The 18,219-nt window shown below is 51.0% G+C and overlaps 1 protein-coding gene, 1 long non-coding RNA gene and 1 pseudogene across 35 annotated transcripts in view; 2 read left to right on the forward strand and 1 right to left on the reverse strand.

Moving 5' to 3' along the window:
* The window catches only part of Pisd-ps1 (phosphatidylserine decarboxylase, pseudogene 1), a 7,944-nt pseudogene extending 999 nt beyond the window's left edge, over positions 1–6,945 (forward strand). Inside the window, exons 2-7 of the transcript NR_003517.2 lie at positions 788–1,058; positions 2,479–2,644; positions 3,929–4,165; positions 4,382–4,520; positions 4,765–4,911; positions 5,153–6,945. The product of NR_003517.2 is annotated as a phosphatidylserine decarboxylase, pseudogene 1 (transcript). The remainder of the gene's footprint in view (positions 1–787; positions 1,059–2,478; positions 2,645–3,928; positions 4,166–4,381; positions 4,521–4,764; positions 4,912–5,152) is intronic.
* Positions 6,850–18,219, reverse strand: part of Sfi1 (Sfi1 homolog, spindle assembly associated (yeast)) — a 71,498-nt gene continuing 60,128 nt past the window's right edge. For 16 of the 33 annotated variants that reach the window (XM_006514900.3, XM_030246435.1, XM_011243795.2 and 13 more), the window contains 12 exons: positions 17,308–17,410; positions 15,137–15,233; positions 11,946–12,106; positions 11,625–11,699; positions 10,943–11,017; positions 10,654–10,830; positions 10,283–10,542; positions 9,626–9,730; positions 9,318–9,501; positions 8,072–8,207; positions 7,887–7,965; positions 6,884–7,327 (listed from right to left, as the gene is read on the reverse strand). In XM_006514900.3, the coding sequence (XP_006514963.1) occupies positions 7,027–7,327; positions 7,887–7,965; positions 8,072–8,207; positions 9,318–9,501; positions 9,626–9,730; positions 10,283–10,542; positions 10,654–10,830; positions 10,943–11,017; positions 11,625–11,699; positions 11,946–12,106; positions 15,137–15,233; positions 17,308–17,410 (1,753 nt within the window). In that variant the 3' untranslated portion in view covers positions 6,884–7,026. Of the gene's footprint in view, positions 7,328–7,886; positions 7,966–8,071; positions 8,208–9,317; positions 9,502–9,625; positions 9,731–10,282; positions 10,543–10,653; positions 10,831–10,942; positions 11,018–11,624; positions 11,700–11,945; positions 12,127–15,136; positions 15,234–17,307; positions 17,411–18,219 lie in introns of all 33 variants that reach the window. The other 17 variants (NM_001363224.1, NM_001363223.1, NM_030207.3 and 14 more) reach the window with 11 other exon arrangements.
* On the forward strand, positions 12,076–14,791 carry Gm33862. The gene is made up of 2 exons (XR_872211.3): positions 12,076–13,039; positions 14,490–14,791. It is a non-coding gene; the product is annotated as a predicted gene, 33862 (long non-coding RNA).

Below are 18,219 nucleotides of genomic sequence, written 5' to 3' on the forward strand. Positions count from 1 at the left end.
AGGTACTGAGAGTATAACCAATCAGATGTAAGACATGCAAATGAGGTATGATAATGAGGTTCTGTAAGGTACTGAGAGAGAGTAGCCAATCTGATGAGGAACATGCAAATGAGGCTTAGTGCATAACCAATCCGGGTGTGAGACACGCCCCTCCTAGGCCTATAAAAGCAGCACCAGTTCTGGGCTCGGGGTCTTTTCGCCTCTACAATCAAGCTCTCCCAATAAACGTGTGCAGAAGGATCCTGTTGCAGTCGAGCGCACGCAAGACACCACTGCCTGCCTGTTTGTTGATTTTTCAAGACTTGGTTTTTCTGGGCTAAACCCTGAGACGGTTGCTCTCGCACGGCACCCGGTGGCGACAGGTTGTCACTGCAATGCTCCCTCTCGCTTTTTGTTTTGTTTTGTTTTTTCGAGACTGGGTTTCTCTGTGTACACCAGGCTGGCCTCAAACTCAGATGTCCGCCTGCCTCTGCCTCCCAAGTGCTGGGCTGAAAGGCGTGGGTCACCACCGCCCAGCTGTGTTTTTTTTTTTTTTTTTCTGATTGGCGAGCACAGCTGAGTGGGCGGGGCCGGTGATTGACAGGCAGATTGAGGTCGTGGCTACATAACCATGTCATCCCCCTGCCTCAGCTCCTTCCTTACTCAAGGGAATCCCCCTGCCTTAGGGTGACCAAAGCTGAGTGATAGGGCTGGCCCAAGTACAAGGGCTTCTGCTCTGGCAACACCCTGGCAGGTGACCTGAACAGGAGGTCTAAACAGCTGTTTGGTGCCTGTCTATTTGCAATAGCTGTGGTCCTCTAACCTGTGCCTGTGAGCCACCAAGAGTGAACGGAAACTAGAAGCATTGCCACCAACAACTGGAGCAGTGACCACACTGAAGTTTCTCTGTCGAGGGGGAAGGGGAGTAAGGAGAAAAAAAAAAAAAAAAGGCAAGTAAGCAAGCAAGCCAGCAAGCACAGGAGCACACTCTCGTGGAGGCCCACACCCTCCCTGTGCCTACCCAAGATGTGTCAGTCAGAGAAGCATCCAGGACCGGAGCTCCAAGCAGCAGCAAAATGGTGAGATGCTGCCCATGAGACCTAACCCTCAATGTACCCCGGCATAGTTTCAGGAGGGTCAGACACCAAGTCCAGTGGCCTCAGGGGCAGGGGGAGTGACTAAAGGGGCTTGGAGAGGGAGTCCTCTGTGCCCTGAGTAGGAGACTCACTTCAGGTACCCATGGCTCTGGCTGGGGGAATGGGGTAAGGCAGGGGAAGCAGTGGGCTTCTATCCTGTGTCTTGGTCTTTGGCAAGGGCACCGAGGCCCCCTTTTTCCTCCCTAGACCCCTGCTTCCTCTACCAGATCCTCCCCCAAGCTCTTCTGGACTGGCGTCTGCGCTTCTGCAGTGACTTGGGCAGGGCAGCCCACAGGAGAATGCTGATTTGTCTTTGCTTGGTCCCTGCCACCTCCTCTTGTTTTTTAGAGACATAGTGGGGTCCTGTGGAAGACAAAGGAGGAGAGCAGGACAGTTGGTGTGCTGTGGTCTTAGCCTGTGCTGCTCACCAGTTCTCTGTTGCAATCCCCTTTTGTTCTTTGCTTTGCTCAGTTTCTAGGAGACACAGGACTCAGCTTCTCTTGAGCAAGGCTCAGATGGCAGCCTTAGCTTGTTTAATCAACTGTGCTTTTTCAAACACCCTAGAGTGGGTGGCAGTATAGTCTCATGATGCCCACTGTGTGACAGACAACTTAGTTGCATTCAGGAAGCTGAGCTTACAGTGAAAAGGCCTCTCTGTGCCTTTGGAAAGCTGGCTGAATAGAAGACAATGACCTTGTAAAACTAGTGGGTCATACATGTTGTTCTAGCAGAGCAGGGAGGCGGCTTTCGAGCTAGGTGGAGAGCCTCCTGAGCCTGTGGATGGAGCCACTGCTACACCCTACCATTTAGCAGAAGAGGAAGCAAAAGACTGAAGGTTTTCTCAGGTGCCACGATGGAGGAACAAAAGACTTGGCAGGTGTCGCCCAATTGTCTAGGCTCATGGCACTGTGTCTCGTCTTTCTGGCACCTGTGAGGGCAGAACTGTCTTTGGGTCCCAACCCTCCTAAGCATGGGAGGTTGTGGGTATAAGGTGGATTCTCTTCCTTCCCATTAGGGGCTCCAAGGCCTTTGGTCAGGCTGCTGCTGTACTTAGAGGTTCCTAGGAGTTGTTCCTGAGCTGCTGCCCACTCAGCCTGCCGGCAGGTGGGAGACACTGGGAAATAAGCCCAGTAGTCAGGCAACCAGGCCCCTGTCTCACAACTTGAGTTGGTTAGAATGGAATGGGCACTGCAATGCCTGCTGGAACTCTTTGGTTCCATTGGAGAGAGAGGCAGCTTGCTGGGGAGGTGAGGGGGCAGGGTAGGGGTAGGGAGCAGGACCGGACACTGGCTGAGGGGTTGCTCCTCAGGTTCCTCCAGACTTAGGCACTGACCCAGGCCACGTGTGGACATGTGTCCTGCAGGTTGTACTTTCCCCAGCTGGCCCTATGGCGGAGGCTAGGCCAGCTGAGCTGCATGTCCAGACCTGCTCTGAATCTGCGCTCCTGGCTGCTGACCATCCTCCACTACCTCCTGCCCTTCCGTGTGCTCGGGCCCCACAGCCAGGTGGGATGGAGGCCCCTGAGCAGGGTAAGTGTAAATAGGCCTCCTGGTCATGACCCTCCCTAGACAGGCCTGAAGGGGAAGCACAGAGAAGGAAACAACTTATCAGAGACCGCACTCATGAATAATATGTGTGAGAAGGTTGTTTGGTTGGCAGCCCTGTGACAGTTCAGAACTCGCCGGTTTTGTCAATCAGAAAACAATGCCACTGGTTTCCACATGCAGAAGAAAACAGGTGATTGCAAGAAAAAGACCAAGCAGAGTCTAGCCAGCAGAGGGTGGTTTAGGAAGCTGTAGCCAGGCTGGGCCTGTTAGTTGGAGTACATGCTTGAGCTCAGGACTGCACAGGCAGCATCTCAGGCAGGCCCTGGCCAGCAGGTACCGGAAGGTTCTCTCTCACTCAGCTTCTTGACAGACTGACTCCAAAAAGGAAGCCCTGCTTCTAGGACACTGGTAGCCTAGGTAGGCACCACAAAAGCCCAAGGAAGTATACTAGACACTAGAGCATAGCCTGGGGCCACTTGATGGTATTGCTCTGTCCAAGTCACTAAACATCAGTCAGAAGACACTGACTTAGTGTGGGAAGGTCTGTTGAAACTTGGTAAAATTACTTTACTCCTAAGGGAGTTGGTGCTGTTGGTGCAGCAGTGGTGGCAGATGCTCAAGTGCTCTGCAGGACCCTCTGGCCTGAAAGTGGGACTAGTACCTACCTCCTGGTGCTCTGTACTAGACAGGTGACAGAGAGCTTCCTCCTGCCTCTGTAGAGAGCCCATGGGCTTGCTCAGGTGCAGATGTGGCAGGGTGATGTAGATCTGGGAGTGAAAACACCATCCTTGCTTCCTTTTGAAGAGGATGCTCAGGACTGTAGGGCTGCCCTTTCCTCTTGGGAGCCTGATGCCTTCTTGAGTGGTCTGGAATGTGGGCAGTTAGCTGGCACAAGGGCAGCATGCCTCTTGGTGGTCTTTCAAGCTTGCACCAGGTCTGTTTCTGTCCTCATCTTCCATTTGTAAGAACCAAGGCTATACAGCCCAGTCTCCACCTCTGGGATTAAGGCAGCTGCTCTTTGACCTTTGTGTGCTATAGCAAAAATGATACAGGCTACATGTATATCCAGCCTTGTTTTGAGTATTTGGTGAGCAGTCTGGTTCCTTCTGAGAAACAGCCACCTCACAAACCAGCCTGAACACTTGGGCCTTCGTGGTGGCGTCTGTAGAGTTTCTTTCTCTCTCACTCATGTGGGGATGGGGGGTTGGAGTATATGAAAGTACTCAAATTTGTGACCAACTCAGCCTCCTGCACTGTGGTCTACAGGTGTTCCTGTATAAAACTGTGCCAACGAGTTTGCTGTCATGTGCCTGTGGTCGCCTCAACAAAGTAGAACTTCCTTACTGGCTCTGGAGGCCAGTCTACAGCCTGTATATCTGGACCTTTGGGGTGAACATGACTGAGGCTGCAGTGGAGGACCTGCACCACTACCGCAACCTCAGCGAGTTTTTCCGGCGTAAGCTGAAGCCTCAGGCACAGCCTGTCTGAGATTTGTACTGTGTGGTAATGCCTGGCCCTTGTCTCCATTCTTCATTAGGAAATGAAACCCTTGTCTGCCTTTAAGCCAGGCTTAGCAGCACCGCATGGCCGTGGCACTCCGGGAGGCTCCCTCCTGACCTGGACTGGAGCTCCCTGAGGACTTGGCAGATGGTAGAGTTTGGGGAGCCACTGAAGGTGAGCACTACCCCCTCCTTACCTTCAAAACTCTGTCTCCTCCAGACCAGCCCATCAGATGGCAAGATCCTCACCTTTGGGCAGGTGAAGAACTCTGAGGTGGAGCAGGTAAAGGGCGAAACCTACTCCTTGGAGTCCTTCCTGGGCCCTCGAACCAGTACAGAAGACCTGCCCTTCCCTCCAGGTGGGTCATTGCTTAGTCAGGATTGGAGCTGGGGTAGACAGCAAAGGGTAGTAACAAAAGGCATAGTGGGCTGAGGGAATAAAGGCTGGGCAAGCTTTGGGGCAGCAGGCTGCTATGTAGCCCAAAGTCATTATTGGAACCCCAAGCTAGGCTACATGCAGGTCATGTACAGGTTCTCACTGTGGGATGAATGGCACCTGGAGCTTGTCCAAAAGCCAGGCCTTCTTTCTGTCCCACCCAATAGCTTCTTCCAGTGACTCCTTCAGAAACCAGCTGGTCCCCCAAGAAGGGAATGCGCTCTACCACTGTGTCGTCTACCTGGCCCCAGGAGACTACCACTGCTTCCACTCCCCCACTGACTGGACCGTCTCACATCGGCGCCACTTCCCAGGTCTGCCCAGGGGTGGGCATTAGAGGCCCTTGGCCTTTTGACTTGAGAGGACTGGGCTTGAGGCTGGTGTCGTCAAGGCCAGGAGAGGACTTCTTGAGGTGGCTGGCTATAGGCGAGGGTATCTGGGGTCCTGCTTAGAATTTGGACCGCTTGACCTGTGAGTCCCTGTGGCTCTTCGGCCATTCTGATGTGAACATGTCAGGGGCTGAGCAGAAAGTAGCATATTCTCTTGTCTCTTCAGGTTCCCTGATGTCAGTGAACCCTGGCATGGCCCGATGGATCAAAGAGCTCTTTTGTCACAATGAGCATGTAGTCCTAACTGGAGACTGGAAAAATGGGTTCTTCTCGTTGACAGCAGTGGGAGCCACCAATGTGGGCTCTATCCATATCCACTTTAACTGAGTGAGCAAAGCCCACAGGCTAAACCTCTTGGGTCCAACCACTTCATTTACTGTACAGCCTTACCTTTGGGCTTATAAATTTTGTAGTGCAGGAGGGATGATCTAGCTCTGACCAGGCTGGACTCTACAGACATCCATACCAGCCCAGCCTCCCTCTCCCTGTTGCCCAATCTGTGGCCATTCACCTGCCTGAACCAATCCCACATCTTAACACACGGCTTCTGCCAGGATCCCTGATCAGAAGCAAGGATGGAGCCTGCAGGAGGGTAGAGTTGGCTTGGGTGAGAAAATCTGGTACCCACTCTGCCTTTTTAGGTTTTAATGGCTGCTGCTGGCACTAGCCTTTCAGCATTTATGTCTAACCCCTGCCCCTCCTTGTCAAAGTCACAGCTGATACTGGGAGTGTTGATTAGTTAGGCCTTTGTCTCTGCCACCTGGGCTGGGCAGAGTTGAGGACAGGCTCAACCTTCTTGTTCCTAGGACTTGCACACAAACAGCCCCAGGTACAGCAAGGTACTACAATGACCTGAGCTTTGTAACAAGGAGGGCATTCCCATGCACAAGGGTGAGCCCCTGGGCGAGTTCAACCTGAGCTCCACATCATGCTCATCTTCGAGGCACCCAAGGACTTCAACTTGAGGCTGAAGGCAGAACAGAAGATCTGCTTTGCAGGAGCACTGGGCTCCCTCTAGTCCTCTCGGTTGTGGCTGCCAAAGGATCTTTCCACACAGGAGCATGAGGGTCTTTAGCGGAGCCCCAGGATGTCTAGGTGAGGGGCACTGTGGGGCTGACCTTATAAGACCTGAATGATGTGTTCCTGCCTGTCCATGGGTGCAGAGGAGAGGTTCTGGGTCTCTCAGGACCTAGGCCCCTTTTCTGAGTATGGGTGGGTGTGATTTGACCCCAAAGTCACTTTAAGGGGTGTTTTAAATTTTTGTACAAGCCAGAGCCTCCCACCCCTAACTCCTGGCTGTGTACTACCACACCCTCTAGCTGCGCCCCGACCCGTCACAGGGCTCTCTCACTGTGCACAGGGTGACGTGCCTGCTGGGCAGAGACTGTGGATCCACTGTCTTCCTAGAGCAGGCCACATGGCCTTCATAACTGCTTTCTGCTCCCAAATTTCACCTATCTGCATGCTGGAAAAGTAAAATCATTTATATATTGCTGGATGTGTTGTCCTGGGCTCTGTCAGTGTCTTCTGAAGACAATGACTAATGATGTATGTAGACCTTTGTAGGCTCTAAGAAGCTGGCTGAATCCTTTTGCTGGTAGGCAAGACCAATTAATTACTGGCTTGTCTGGTAGAGTCTGGAGTGAAAGGGCAGGTTGAGGCCTTGCCCTGCAGAAGTAGGGGACATGCTGCTATTGGTCTAGGTCTGTGTTGGAAGCAGAGGGTATGGAGGTCAGTACCTAGAAAACAGGTATGCAGGCCATGGGGAACCCAGTGGTAGGGACAAGACCAGAGTTCATGTCGATCTTGGGAATGCCATGAATTTCCCCTGCAGAAGAAATCACTTAACTTTTCAACCCTATCAGTAGTACCGTATTTTGTATGAAAAGTAGGAGACTTCTGAACAGTAATTCATTTCATTGCAAGACATTTTGAAATTAAAAAACAAAACAAAACAAAAACTACCATAGCTTTGAATTTTGTTGTTGAGGGTGTCCCAGGCCTTGTGAAGGATAGCACCTATCCCCCAGGGACGGGCCACTAGCACAGTGCCCGTCTCAGGGCCCGAACACGAGCAATGCATGTACCAACAGGCTGACGCTGGGCCTCAAGCTCCTTAGCCAGCTGCTGGACCTGTAGTTCCACCTGGGGACATGGGCGAGAGGGAGGGACAAGGCAAGCTGAAAGGAAGGACAGCCAGGGGCTGGCCCTGGGCTGACCTGGTCTTACCTCCTCCAGTTCTGTTTTCACCTGCTCTTCTAGGTGAAGGTCCTCGGATTTCGGCTCCTCCTGGCTTAGCTCCAGCCACCTACGCAGGCTGTTGGCTTGTCGCTGGCATGACCTGGAGATGGGGACACCTATCAGGCTGGGTTCTTGGCACAGCCCCAAGTGAGCCCTTTGAAGAGATATATTGGCTAATAAAGTGCTTCGAGAGAATGGCCAACAATCTTCTGTCTTCCCCAGCAAACAGCAACTCATGTGAGCCGTGTGAAAACTTCTCTTCCTGTCCCTTTCTAGAGGGACCAGTCTTTTTCACTGAGGTCTCTGAAAGCTGCTGTATGTCAACTGTCCCCAGAACACTGGGTATAAGTAGGACCCAGGCCCACGCTGTCTGTCCCTTGTTAGCATTACAGTCACAGTTGTCAGGTAGGTAACAGAACCCAGGAGAGCCTTGCTTGGCATTCCATAGCCTCCAAATGGAAAGCAGGACTTCCAGCCCTATGTAAGGCCAACTTGGCCCTTCCTGGAGTGGATAAAGGTGCCAGAGGACACTTACCCCACCCCCTGGAGTTAGACCACACAGAGGAGTCCCAGGCCCTGCTGCAGGAAATGGAACCAACCACCTTTCCAAGCCACAGCTATTCCCATAGACAGGTCCCAGGGCACCTGGTAGGCCTCACCAAAGGTTCTGCTTGGTGGTTTGGTAGTGTTGTAACTGCTGCTGGATCCCCTCCAACTCAGCCTCAAGCTCTGTGTGGCCTGCAGCAACAGGAAGATAAGCTTGACCTTGCCCACCATCCCTTTAGGACCCAGGAGACTGGTAGGACTTTGGTAGAGGGTGATTCCAGCACCCTGACTTACTCACCTGTAGCCTCTGAGCCATAAACAGGCTCAGTCCGGGTGCTTATGGAATCTCCAGGGAGGAGTTGGGGATCAAGGTCCCTGGGTAAGGACGGGCACCCCCAAGGCTGAGGCCCAGGGATGCTGGGCTTCGCTGACACCTGTAGAGGAGCAAAGGGTGGATGCTGAACAAGAAAGCTAGTAGGGACCCTGGAAAGTGAGTCCTGTCCTGATTCATTGCCCACCATGCCTTGCAGTGCTGAGGGTGACTGCCCTGCCTGTTGAGCCTCAGGGAAGACTGTTACAGGGCAGCACTCCTGTCCTACCACTCCTGCACCCCCAAGGTTTCTCTTCTGTGTGCCACTATTTTTTAAAAATACTAATTTACTGAGACAGAGTCTTGCTATGAAGCCCAGGCTCATTTTGAGCTCTCTATCCTCCTGCCTCTATTGCCTAAGTGCTGAGATTGGGTGTATGTCGCTTCTGTTACCAGCCACGCTCCACCAGAAGCTACCTCCTTCCTGTCTCCACCTCTCCCCAGCCAGCACAAACTTTTAGGAACTGCTGACTGGCTGTTTTCAGGAGTACCCCTGACTACCTCTGCCCAGGACTCCGTGTCCCCTTGTTCTTCGAGGTGAAACTTTGCTGTGCAGTGTAGATACTCATAGCCTTGAAGGCTGACTGAGTGGGGACTGACTGCCTCACCAGACACTGGACCCTACCCCAGATTCCATCTTTTAGTAAAAGAATTCTTTCTTAGTGACCCTGGATTCCTCTTCCTCCCTCACCATAACTAACATAGCACGTCCTACCAAAGACAGTCCCCAACAGACTGTCACTCACACACACACACACACACACACACACACAACACACACACACCAGTGAGAAGCTACAGCCAGAGCACTAGCATGTCTGTCTGATCACACCACAGCTCATGGCTGCCCTAGCACTTAGTGCATGAGTCCAGGCCAGATGTGGTACCCTACAACAGGCCCTCAATTTCTTCCTCTTCCCACTCCAAGCTCCCACCTGTCCCCCAAGACTAGAGGCCCTGCTGGGAGCCCGCCTATAAGGTTCTTCTGGTTGTCCAGACATCAGTCATTGCTCAAGGGCTGGGTTGTTAGAAGACTAGCCACTGCTGTGTTTTAGGTCTGGTGTGCAGGGCACCCAAGCTTGTCAAGTGACCAAGGTATTCTAGAAAGAAGAGTAGTAAGGGTTGGAGAATGAGCACCAAAGGAGAGTGAGTGGCAGCACAGTGGAGAACTCACCCTAGCAGTGCCTCCTGCCGCATGGGGCATGATGGAGGAGGGAGGCAGCAGCTCCAGGCCTGGACTGGCCGTAGGAGGCAGCTTCGGACCAGGAACATTCGGCAGGACCCCAGGTAGGAAGGGTCTTGTCAGGGAAGAGCCTCCCAGCAGAGCCGTGCTTTCCTCCTCTGGGGGCTTCTCTAACCTGAGCAGAAGCAGAAGCTGCTCACACCATGGAACCTTTCTCTGGATTAAAGGGACCAGACATCCCATAAAATATAGGAACACATAGTTTTCAGTGCCTTTGGACTCACAACCATTCAACTTACTGCTGCTCCCCAAGGCTGTACCACTCTGGGGACCTCTGACTCCCCAAACGCTCAAGCAGGAAGGATGGACGTCGGGGCTGTTTCCGTGATGAGCGGGCTGCATTGCTGGAGAGAAATAGTCTGTTCCTCGGACTGACAAGGTCTGCAAGGGCACCTGAGATCTCGCTAAGCTTCAGTCCTTGACATTTTACAGGGAGACTGAAGGCCAGCATGTGCACAGGGTAGGTCTGAGCCTAGACAACTCAACATGACCCTTACAGCCTTCCTGACTGATTCCTGGGTGCTGGAGCTACACCTGTTTCTTTTGACCTTCACAGCAAGCTGATGGTATGTGTTCTTTCCTATCAGAAGACCCTCTGAGATATTCAGGGTCCTGCCAAGGTTAGCGGTGAGGGGTAAAGAGTGGGGACAAGTAGGGGCTCGTCCAGAACACTCTACCCACCATGAGTTCTGAGCTCAGAGCTGGTTACTCTGGGAATGACAATTGCCTCAGAACAATGCCCAGGGAAGAAAGGTCTGACACAGGCCCCTGAGCAGCTCTGATGTGATGAGGCTGTAGCACTCTCATCTTGTCCTTCCTACAGCTGTTTGTCCCTCTTGTGTGTGCCCAGCTTTGGCTCTAGGACTAGAGGCAAAGGTGAACCACAGTCCACTCACAGGTCTAGGTGGCAGGGCTCCCCAGCAGCTCCTGCCAAACTACCCAGGACTCCCTGAGATGGAGGAGCTCGAAGCTTCTTTGTCTCCTGGGTAGCATCTCCAGCCTCCGCAGCATGTCCAGAGAGGAAAGAATCCTTAAATGTCACTCTCTTGCTGAATGTGGTGGGTGCTGGTGGTTGAGAAGTCTTGCCTGGACCAAGCACCTTCTTTTTCCAGAGCTCAGCACAGTGGCGGACTGCACAGTGGAGGCTGTGGGCTGCCTACAATACAGCTCTCATCAGCTCCTGCCCTGCCCTGCCCTGCCCTGCCCTGCCCTGCCCTGCCCTGCCCTGCCCTGCCCTGCCAGCCTCTCACCAGCATCTCTGGCTTACCTGGACCTGCTGCTGGGCCTGGAGCTGCTGCCGGAAGGCCTTCGTACCAGCTGTGAAGCGCAGAAGCCGTGTGGCACCCTCCTGTAGGAGCTGCTGCTGGTAGGCTTGCATAGCCCGTTCCAGCCGTGCCTTCTTCCTCCTCCTCTCAAGTACGAAGCCCAGCCATGCAGTCCACACCTTGCAGAAGAGAGGACAAGAGATAAGACTCAGGCTTCTGTGATGGATCCCACGACCCAGCCTACAGAGCAGCCCCTGAAGGCAGGAGTGCCCAGGGAATTAGAACCATTACCTTTGCTTGTAGTGAGAAGGCCCAGAGCCACAGGGCCCGGGCTGTGCCCCACTGTTCTTGCTTCCGGACTGCCAGCTGTGGGCCAGAAATGGGTTATTCAGAGGAATACACAGCCAACATGGCAATGGCCACTCTCAGCCCACCAGCTCAAGCATCTACCCTCCTTTTACTGGGAAGGGTTCAGGGCCTGGCCTCATCTTGACCTTGAGATAGTTAATATATTCAGGGACTGTGAAGGGGGAAAGGACAGTACAAAAGGAAGAATGCACAGACTCTGACTGGACAGTGAATGGACAGAGCAATGCTGGGGACTGGTAGCACAGCCGGAAGGAAGGCTCTCCAGCCTAGAGCAAGAACAGACTGTAAACCTGACTGTGCTGAGCAGACTGTGGCCTTCTGGTTTTTTATCAAGACCCCAACAAAGACTTGAAATTCACTTCACATTAACTTTTGGGTATTATTCCAGTGTGTTTAAGATGACACTTTAAGAGAAACCTGAATTGAAGAGACTAGCCTTCTACAAATGGCGTATGAAGGAAGCTGATAGTGCGGGGGTGGGGGTGAGGCACAGGGATGGAGCCCTGGGACAAAGACAGTGTTAAAGACTGAACTAGATGTGGGGCTGAGATGGCTCTAAGCTGAAGTCTTGCCAGTAGGCAAGAAGTGCTACACTGGTTCTCACCTGCTTCCTCCACTGGCAGAAGCAGGCCCGACTGAGTCTCTGTGCCAGGAGTTGGGCAGCTTGCCTCTGCAGAAACTGGAGAGCAAATGCACACAGGGTCAGACTCCACAGTCACCTAACTCAGGGTCTATCCCCAGCCCCTGGGGCAACTGCAAGGGGAGACTCCACCCAAGTGAACACCTTTCTGCCAAGGGCTTCTGCCCCCATAGTTTCCCCAGATCTAAAGTCAAGGGTCAGGAGACGCCTCCTCAAGACACGGGCACTTGCTCAAGACACCTCTGACTCATACAGAGCTTAGAAAGCTGCCACCACGTGCCTCACCTTCTTTCTGATACACCCCAGATGGTGTGCCTTCCACCTGGCCATTGCTTCCATCAGCAGCTGCCAGTGGTGATGCTGAGCCGCCTGTCCCAGCTGGAATCTCTGCTGGGCTGCCCTCTGGCTGCAGAATCGCCAGTGCTGAAACCAGTTCTGGAGACGACCTGAAGCAAATGTAAGCTGGCTAAAAACAGTGAGAAAAAGCGACACGATTCATGGCCACTGTGGAAGGCCAGGCAGGTCTGGTCATCTCTACAGTCTGGAAACTAGAACTAGAATTTCTTTTCGCTGCTGCATCTCCCAAGTGCTGTCCCCATAGCTGTCCACAGTCATTGCAGGTATCCCAGGACCCACAGAGCAACACCAACAGATGCTAGGCATGCAGAAGGAGACTCTTAGTCCCAAAAGGGAGCTTCCTGCTAGAGCTCAGCCTTGGCAGCAGGAAATGAAGCTCAGAGAGTGAAGTCCAGTAAGCCTGAGGTATGACCAGGAAAGTAGTAAAGTGTTCTCTTGGGGCCTCACGGTGTAGGCCGTGTCCTGGAGCCTGGAAATGCCTAATACAGGAGGTATCTCTGGAGCCATTCACAGGCAGCAGTCATGAGCCTTATCTTGGATGGTGTCCACCAGCCATTTCACATCTTGGGTGCAGCCTTAAGTGTCCCTATCTCCCTAGCTACCACTATGGATGGCATCATCGCTAAGGAACAACAGAAAGGTACAAGACAGAGGGGAACGAAATGCAGAGTTACGGAACCCAGACCCAACAGATATACCTACAAAAACACTCCCACACCTGAGGCTCAGGAACATTTTGGAAGAGAAGAAAAGATTCTAAGAACCAGAAGATCAGGGTGTTTGCTGTGTGAATGTGTCTCCTAGTAATGTCAGAAGCCATCAATGTGACTACCCAAATAGGAACCAAACAGGGACAACTCTGATGGACAGTCACAGTGGACAGGGAAAGGCCCATGAAGCCTCTACTCTATACAAAGAACTACTTGGAAACTAAGACATGCTGAGAGTGGGAGAAAAAGTCTTTCCCAGGAAAGAGCTCACCAGTTGGTTATTCAGTACTAAGTGGTCTGCCCTGAAGACATGTAAGTAACACTATACGGACTGAGCAGGATACATAGTAACAACTAAAACAGGTCAGGATTTGAAAGAGCAAAAGTGATAGAGGGGAGGGGTGGGGAGGGGAGGGGAGGGGTGGGGAGGGGAAGGGAGGGGAGGAAAGAAAGAAAGAAAGAAAGAAAGAAAGAAAGAAAGAAAGAAAGAAAGAAAGAAAGAAAGAAAGAAAGAAAGAAAGAGTGAGTGAATCAATCCCTGTGTGGTCTAGGCTGCCCTCAAGCTCCTTGCTCCAGCATGCCTCCTTCCTGCCTTCCAAATGCTGGGACTACAAGCCTGCACTTTGTAAAAGTCTATGCCTGTGTCTAAGGATATTTTCCCCTGAGCTCTAAAAAGGTGTGGCAGAAACCCTGAAGTCTAATATCAGACAAGACAATGAGTACAGGCCCTTAACCCCAGCACTCAGGAGGCAGAGGCAAAAGCATTTCTGTGAGCTGGAAGCCAGCCTGGTCTACATAGTGAGTTCCAGGACAGCCGGGGCTATAGAGAAACCCCCATCTCAAAAAAAAAAAAAAAACAAAAAAGGCACCAAACCACAATGGTACTGCATCCTTCCCACAGATGGTATTTTGTGTTTACCCACTAAATTCCTTGTTCCAAGGACCTGCCCTGTGCCACTATCCCCTTTAAGAAAAGTTCTTCACTGCCAGGCGTGGTGGCACACGCCTTTAATTCTAGCACTTGGGAGGCAGAGGCAAGGGATTTCTGAGTTTGAGGCCAGCCTGGTCTACAAAGTGAGTTCCAGGACAGCCAGGGCTATATAGAGAAACCCTATCTCGAAAAATAAAAAAATTTTAAAAAAGAAGAAAAAAAGAAAAGAAAAGTTCTTCATGAGCTGGAGAGATGGCTCAGCAGTTAAGAGCACTGACTGCTCTTCCAGAGGTCCTGAGTTCAAATTTCAGAAACCACATAATGGCTCACAACCATCTGTAATGAGATCTGATACCCTCTTTTGCTATGACTGAAGAGACAGACAGTATACTTACATGTAAAAAATAAATAAATCTTAAAAAAAAAAGTCCTTCAGAGATAGCTCTGTTGGTGCTTGTACTGGCTAGTTTTGTGTCAACTTGACACAGCTGGAGTTATCACAGAGAAAGGAGCTTCAATTGAGGAAATGCCTCCATGAGATCCAACTGTAAGGCATTTTCTCAATTAGTGATCAGATCAAGGGGGGAGGTCCCCTTGTGGGTGGGACCATCTCTGGGCTGGTAGTCTTGGGCTTTATAAGAAAGCAGGCTGAGCAAGCCAGGGGAAGCAAGTCAGTAAAGAACATCCCTCCATGGCCTCTGCATCAGCTCCTGCTCCCTGACCTGCTTGAGTTCCAGTCCTGACTTCCTTGGTGATGAACAGCAGTATGAAAGTGTAAGCTGAATAAACCCTTTCCTCCCCAACTTGCTTCTTGTCATGATGTCTTTGCAGGAATAGAAACCCTGACTAAGACAGTGCTTCAACTGCTCAGTCCTTTGCTCATAGCAAATCAGCATTTCAAGCTTTGCAAACTAAGAACGAACAGTTCCCCAGGAACTTTCTGGGCTTCCAGCGCCAGAACGGGACTCCTGAGGCAGCCCACTCTGTAGCCGCTTCCTGACCCGGCAGGACTGACTGCTTGAGGCCCAGCCTCAAGGACAAGTATCGGATTCTGAGCATCTGAGGTGTTATGTGGATAAGATTGTTCTAAAGCTCACTTAATAAATGTATATGTTATATAAATATACAGCATATAATATCAATTATATGTGTGTGCGTGTATACATACATACATACATGCATACATACATACATATATACATCACAAGGAAGACCAAAGAGGGCAACAACCAGGAGCCAGAGGAGCCCAGGGAGGACTCTCCTCCAGAGCCTCTGGCCTCTGGCCCTGAGAAAAATTAATTCTTGTTTGAAGCCTCCTGGTCATGAGAGTACCAGGGAATGAGCACACATGGACAGAGCCTGGTCTTGGGAGCACCAGGTAATGAGCACACATGGACAGAGCCCGCAGAGCACATGGAACCTTAGGGAGTCCTGTGCTCACACTCCCGTCACTGTTTGTCCCCACAGGCCTCTCTTACCCCTGTCCAGTGCTTTCCGGGCCTCCCTGAGGGCAGCTGCCTCCTTTTGTCGGTAATATATCTGCACTGAAGTAACCTCTCGCCACTGGACGAGGACCTACAGACAGGCAGAGAAAATACAGTGCTCATTTCATACTTTGATATCAAGGACACACTGTGACCAATGCTGGGTGCTCTTGAGGTGAGAATTGAAGGGTTAAGAGCATATCCAGCCATCTGCTCAGTCCTGGGTTGGGGCTTCGATAGGATTTAAACTTGATATTGTGCCATAGAAATGAAGTAGTTACATGGATTATACTCCATCATTTGTTAAGCATTGTGTTAATTCTTCTTTTTTTCCCCTCTTTTGTTTTTCAAGACAGAGTTTCTCTGTGCACCCCTGACTCTCTGTCCTGGAACTCACTCTGTAGACCAGGCTGGCTTCAAACTCAGAGAGATCCACCTGCCTCTGCCTCCTGAGTGCTAGGATTAAAGGCGTGTGCCACCACTGCCTGGAATATTTTTTCTTATACAGGAAGCCTAGTAACAAAACCCTTTGTGGGTAGTGTGTGGTGGTACACACTTTTAACCCAGAACTTGGGTAACAAAGACAAGTAGATTTCTATAAGTTTGAGGCCAGTCTGATCTACATAGTGAGTTCCAGTCTAGCCTGGGCTACATAGTAAGACTGTATCTCAAAAGAGAACACAAAACCCTTTGTGTGGGGTGTGTGCATGTATATGTATGCACATGTCTATGGGTGTAGAGGAACCAAAAATCCAATGTCTTCCTCAGTCACTCTCCATCATTCCCTAAGACAAGTGTCAGAGGCTGAAGCTCCCTGTTTTGGCTGACTGGCTAGACAGTGAGTCCCAGGATCCTCCCAGCTCAACTCTAACTCCAGGACAGAGTTACAGACACATGCAGATGCAGTGATGGGAATGTGCTTCAGTCTCAGGCTGCTTCAGAGTGTCTACAGCAGCTAACAAACAATGCCTCATGCTCTAGCAGGGGTGTGGTTTGTCAGCTGCAGATCCTGTGACCTTTGGAATTCTGGGAACTTTTCAGGGGGTAAATAAATGCTAGAGCCCTAATAGGAAGTTGGTGGTTGCTAGTCATTTAGGGGGGTTGGTTGCAATTTGTCAGTAGTTGTGCTCTAAGAAGAAACAAAAGGAAAGAAATTAGATTCAGGGATCTCTGTATATATATTCTTTTTTCTCTCCTATCTAGAGATAGGGAGTGAAACCAGGAAGGATAAAAGGTAGAAAAAGAACTCATAAAGTACCAAAGACCAGATACACACAGTCATATTCAACTTTATGTGGGTGTTGGGGATTTGAACTCCTGTCCTCATGCTTGAACATCTTACCAGTACCACTAAACACATCTAAAGAAAGCAGGGAACCAGATGAAGCATGGTACCAGCTTCACCAGTCATAAACTCCATTCCCACCTGAGTGCTCTCTCTTCAGAGCATTAAACCTAACCAGATCTGGTCATCTCCTCCCAAGGCAGGGACCACCCAGCATGTCTTGAACATTTCTGAGAAGATACCAGTCTTCACTAAATGCAGCTGCTGCCTCCCCAGGGAACTGCATGGTCACCAACAGGTAGATCTATGTCACTGAGAGTTCCCAACAGTCTGCTTTATTCCAGAACAACCATGACCCAGGGACAGTCTCTGGGACTGTTTCTGTTTGAACCACTTCCTTGTATTATATTCCAATGTGTTGCTCATCCCTAGAACATGGAACTTGCAGGAAATTTCCAAAACCTACCCCAGCCAAGGAAACGAGGTAGTCTGGGTCATTTCAAACTAGATGACCAAGAACCTCTTGGGAGACACCATGCTTCCAGACAGGCCTCCTGATCATGCAGTCTGGCTGCCAGTGGGTAAGATCTGGCACAGTCTTCCAACAAGGATACTCAAGAATACTGAGTCTTCCAGGCTTTATCTGAGCGTAGTGTTGCACACTTATGGAAAATACTGGTTCTGGTAAGAACTAGTTTGCTTCCTATATGACATGTTTTCTTTTAATGAACAGTGATTCCTAACTCAGTACAAAGAAAAATACCTACAGACATGCATGTGTGAAAAATGGTTACCTACCCTGGGAGGTCCTTACTAAGTGTCAATTAATAAGGACTGTAATGTGAGCCCCAGGCTCCCTAGTAACCAGTCTGTACCTCACCTTGGAGCACAGAGTCCTGCTGTAGTGAACTCTTGCTTGAGAGGTTTTTTTGGCTCCATCCAAACGGGCCATGGTGTTTTCTCTCCAGAGATGTAACGCCCACCTGTAATGACATGGGTCAGGTGAGGAGAGTGACAGCAGTTTGGGCCTGGGAGGCTTCCGTGAAACACTTACTCCTCCCCATGCCTGAGTAAAGACTGTGCCTCAGAGCATCTGTCTCATGACCCTCAAGCTCATGCTCTTGCCGACACCCAACAACAGATGCTGAGTGTCTGCTCTGTGCCAGGTACCAGGTGGGACCAGGTGGCCATCACCGAGTCCTCAGGAGAGAGCACAGCTGTAAGCGGACGATAACAATTCAGGTGATTCACAGTGAGATAAGAGGCACATGAACCCCAGCACCTACTTGCTCTCTCATTCTGGGCTATCTGAGGGTGCTTCATGAGGACTTCAGGGGAGTGATTGTTTAAAGTCCACAAGACCCATGACCTACACACAGCCAGAACAGCATGTGCTAAACAAATACAAAGGGAGAGGGAGCAGGAGTTCAGAAACTTGAATTATAAGGAGTGGGGGTGGGGTGAGAGTTACAGATGGCCCTAGAGGGACAGAGAGGCCGAAGGCTGCACACAGGAGTGGGAATGAAATAGTATATCAAGGAGGAGAGAAGGTTAGATGTGAAGCATGGTGGGAAGAAGGCTCAGAACACGACAAACACGCTCCTATGTGGGCCTCTGGTGAGGGTCTATTACCTGCACGGGCAGATCAGAGCATGCTGAGGTGAGCATGAAGATGCATAGCTTGCCATGGGGAAGCCAGAATCAAACACTTAAGCAGTAGGAGGCACTGAGGCCATTCTCTGCACATCTTAGGCAGGACTGCCCCACCCACCCACACCTGCTTCTGGAAGGT

The sequence above is a fragment of the Mus musculus genome, chromosome 11 (genome assembly GCF_000001635.26).
Source record: "Mus musculus strain C57BL/6J chromosome 11, GRCm38.p6 C57BL/6J".
In the NCBI taxonomy this organism is placed as follows: Eukaryota; Metazoa; Chordata; class Mammalia; order Rodentia; family Muridae; genus Mus; species Mus musculus.